We start from the raw sequence: 3,922 nt of genomic DNA on the forward strand, positions 1-3,922 counted from the left end.
TGAATTAGTTTTAGGCTTTTAGCTCACTCAATTCCGTTAACTATTCGTTTGTCCGGTTTTCTAAAGTCGTAAACATAAAAATTCATTTTCTGAATTATTTCATTTAATATTTCATATGATATATAGTTTCATACTTTCATTTATTTTTTTTGAAGAACATACTTTCATTTATTATATGTTTGTTTTTTGCTGTCTGCTACTTTATTTAAAAGACGGGTTTGTCCCGAAACAATAAAGTCATTTTGGTGGAATGTTAGTACACCTAGGGGTACTTTTGTCTCTGCACTTTGAAAATTAATATTCTGATTTATCGCAAAAAAACTCAGGCAATATTAAGGGGAGGCTGGGAGCAGTTGATTTAATATGTACAATTCCATCATCATCAGAAGTGAAAAAATTAATTTTGTACATAAATTAAATTAATACGATCTCTATTAATTTTGTTTCTATTATTTTTGTTACTACCACTTATGTATTTGTATTAAAAAAAAAATTAATATTAGATCGTGCAATGCACGGGGTAAAGTACCATTTTAAATAAATATAGTAATTTTGTTTATATTATTATTGTTACTATCACTTATGTATTTGTACTTAAAAAAAAATTAATATTCGACCGTGCAACGCACGGGGTAAAGTACTAGTCTACTTAAAGCTTAAGCTGTTAGTGAAGTGTATTATTTAATATTAATTTCTCCAATATCGATCACCATTCGCTGATGCTGGTCGATTTATTCTAAATAGTTGTTTTGATAGTTTATAAAATTAAACTTCAACGGGCGTATTTGTAATATTGTTGAACTAATAGCGGTATATATGTAATTAAAAATTTAAACCTGACAATAACGTATTTGACTCAATATTACATTAAGGATAAAAATAGAATTTGAAAAAAAAAAACGTAAAATTCTGAATATACTTGCATCTAAATTCTAATCTCACGGAGGTACGCGACTCAAAAAAGGAAAATAAAGGAAACAATGCATATGTTCAAATTTTACGAAGAAGACGCATGAGTCACAACTGCAAAAACCACAACGTATCCACACTGAGCATTTTAATTTTATCGTACATCACCACCGCTCAACCTTAAGTCGGATTATTTCAATTTACAACGAAAATAATTAATTTTATGTTTGTATTAACGAGACAATTAAATCAAACAACATAAACACACGAATGCAATACCGGTTTCTTCAAATTCACAGCAATGTATAATAATATAATAGACGAAGCTAAGGCTTGGCCCTCGACGGTGTCCCCTTCACGACAGTGACCGGACAAGTTGCGTGTTGTACGACGTAGTTGCTCACGCTTCCAAGTAACACCCTTGATTAATATATATATGCACTTATATTAGTCATATAATCAGAATACTAAATCAATCAATTGTTTATGTAATAAAATAACATAAAAAAGTTTGTTGTAAAATAAAATTCAATAACTTTATTTTGAGAAAGTCAAGTTGGCCCCAACCCGTTTTTTTAAAGTTCGTTTACTCGATCTATTCAACTTCTTTTTAATTCACTTTATATTCTTAGGAGTTTTTAAAAACATAATATACTTGGTCTTTGCTAATTAATATTTTAGATGGACATTTTTAGGAATATGATATTTTATAGGGTACTGATTGCAATTACCTAAAAATAAAATCGAGTCATAATTCATATTCTATCCCAAAAACACTAACCAAATTGTGTACAAATAGGATTGAGCACTAACTTTTATTATTCTAGGTTTAGATATTTTTTTTCTCTTTCGTAAATACATTCACCACTGTAAGCATTATAAGCAAATGCAAACTAAATATTTATGACAAGATTACCCACTATTCTTTAAACTCAATTAATTAGACTCTAATTGTAAACACTAATTTAATTCCAATTTCACCAATTTTGTCTTTTTTTTTTTTTTTTTTTTTAGTTTTTATTGATTACTTTTTCATAATATATACTGACCAGCAATCAAAACAATAATTTGTTACTTTCAACACAATAGTATTATATCCAGCCTACTATTTCTAGTACAATAATGTCATTGTAGTTGACAGTAGCATTGATGTACTATTAATATTTACTAGTCAGAGAATCATCATACTAAATCGATTTATTAATAATAACTAGTCAGAGAATCATCATACTAAATCAATCAATTATATATAATTAGAAAAAAAAAAAAAAATAAACAAAAGAAGAAGACATTTGTATTTCACCATGTATAAAATTATAATTAATAAAAAAGAGAATTTACCTTTTGATGGCACCTAAACCCCTGCTTCCTAAAACAAGTGAATCAAGCTTGAGCTGCTCCACAGCACCACACAACTTTTCCCTTGGATCCCCCCAATACACCTTAGCCACCACCTTCACCTGCACATATATACATATATATAATTTCCAACACAAACACACACACACAAAAGTGTGTTTATTGCACACACACATACGTATATCATATAAAAAAGGGCAAATTACGGACACCGATGAGTTAAGGTATAATTACGAAAAAACCCCTCTTGTTTGTACAATTAGAACCACTCATCAACTATGAATTATCTTACATGTTCACTCTTACAATGCCAAATTTACCTAGGGGTGTTCACCTGGTCGGTAAACCGATCGAATCGAAACGAACGAACAAAAATTCGTACATGCCGATTACCGAACCATTAATTCGGTGCGGTAATATTCGGTTTTATTTTATTTTATATATGTATGTATGTAAAATTTAAACTAGAATTAATTTTCAAAAAAAAAAAAATTAAACTTTTTTTGAAATATCTTTAATAAAATTTTGGTAATTCGGTTATTTATCGAACCAAACAGTAAACGGTATGAAATTTTGACGTACCGCAATTTCTGTACAATTTCATCAAATGAACGCCCCTAAATTTATAAATTGGAGAGATTTTTTGCGTAAAATAATACATAATTGAGAGGTATTTGTAATTATGCAATTTTTTCGTAATTTAACCTTATCTCAGGGTGATCAGTAATTTGACCTATAAAAAATACAATATTTACACACACACACATAAACAAACATACTCGTTTAGTTTTGGAGAGTGTGGTAAGCATATCAAGAACATTAGAATCAGGGGTGAGTCCATATTGCTTTGATACATTCATTTCTCTGAATTCTTCCAAAGGTATCAACGCTGATATATCACCAAAAAAATATTAAAAACAATTAGTAGAAATTAGAATAAAATAATTAATAATTATAGTAATAATAATAATAAAATAATCATACGGGAGCCGGTGTCTGCAAAAAGCTGCTTATTTGTGGGATCAGCTTTTGGAGAAGCTACATGAATCATGATAATCTGATCACCATCTTCAACAAAATCATGGATTGCCCACTTTAAAGCTGATTTGCTTGTGGCTGAGTAATCCATTCCTACACCAACCAAACGCGCCTTTGCCATTTTTATTTTTATTTTCCTCTGAATAATTATTTTTATCGATGATTTTTAGAAATAATAAATTTGAGAGATATATATATATATAATTTCAGAGGTGTCTCGAAGAAACTCGAAGAGAGTTGTGGTTTAAATAGTTTGGCTTTTCAGCCTCACTTTGATTTATTCTATGATGATGACAAAGTGGCAAAACAGCTTTGGTTAAATTCTAATGGAATTTTGGCACACAGGTTTTGTTTTGTGTGACAATTATTCCGGTTTAATTTTATTTATTCTTTTAAAAAGAATACTCTTTAAGAAAAAAAAAATAATTTACTTTTTAATAAAATTATAAATTGACTTTAGTTGATAAGCACCACTAATTATAGTTTACGAAATTGAAATTACTAGGATAGGTTTATGGCTCGTTTGTTTACCACTTCCACTGATTAAATATTAGGGGGCTAGGGGCTAGTATATATAACACGTCCAATGACAAAATACTGGGAAGGTTGGGAATGC

At 29.2% G+C, this 3,922-nt stretch overlaps 1 protein-coding gene across 1 annotated transcript; it reads right to left on the minus strand.

Annotated features, from left to right (window-relative positions):
- Positions 1–1,017: 1,017 nt before the first annotated feature.
- Positions 1,018–3,663, minus strand: LOC105953377 (universal stress protein PHOS32). Its single transcript, XM_012977041.2, has 4 exons — positions 3,253–3,663; positions 3,048–3,157; positions 2,251–2,369; positions 1,018–1,329 (listed from the first exon to the last, which is right to left on the minus strand). Exons 1-4 carry the CDS (start codon positions 3,425–3,427, stop codon positions 1,236–1,238), a joined length of 498 nt encoding a protein of 165 aa, XP_012832495.1. The 5' UTR covers positions 3,428–3,663; the 3' UTR covers positions 1,018–1,235.
- Between the last annotated feature and the right edge of the window lie 259 nt (positions 3,664–3,922).

The sequence above is a fragment of the Erythranthe guttata genome, chromosome 11, assembly GCF_056151865.1.
Source record: "Erythranthe guttata isolate IM_541 chromosome 11, IM_541, whole genome shotgun sequence".
NCBI lineage: Eukaryota > Viridiplantae > Streptophyta > Magnoliopsida > Lamiales > Phrymaceae > Erythranthe > Erythranthe guttata.

Bases quoted from the DNA above. Each gene is read 5' to 3' on its own strand.
- LOC105953377 (XM_012977041.2), bottom strand. From the start codon at position 3,427: ATGGCAAAGGCGCGTTTGGTTGGTGTAGGAATGGATTACTCAGCCACA. The intron at 3,158-3,252 runs GTATGATTATTT...GTGATATATCAG, and splicing joins TTTTGCAGACACCGGCTCCC to CGTTGATACCTTTGGAAGAA. The intron at 2,370-3,047 runs GTATGTTTGTTT...ATATATGTGCAG, and splicing joins CACTCTCCAAAACTAAACGA to GTGAAGGTGGTGGCTAAGGT.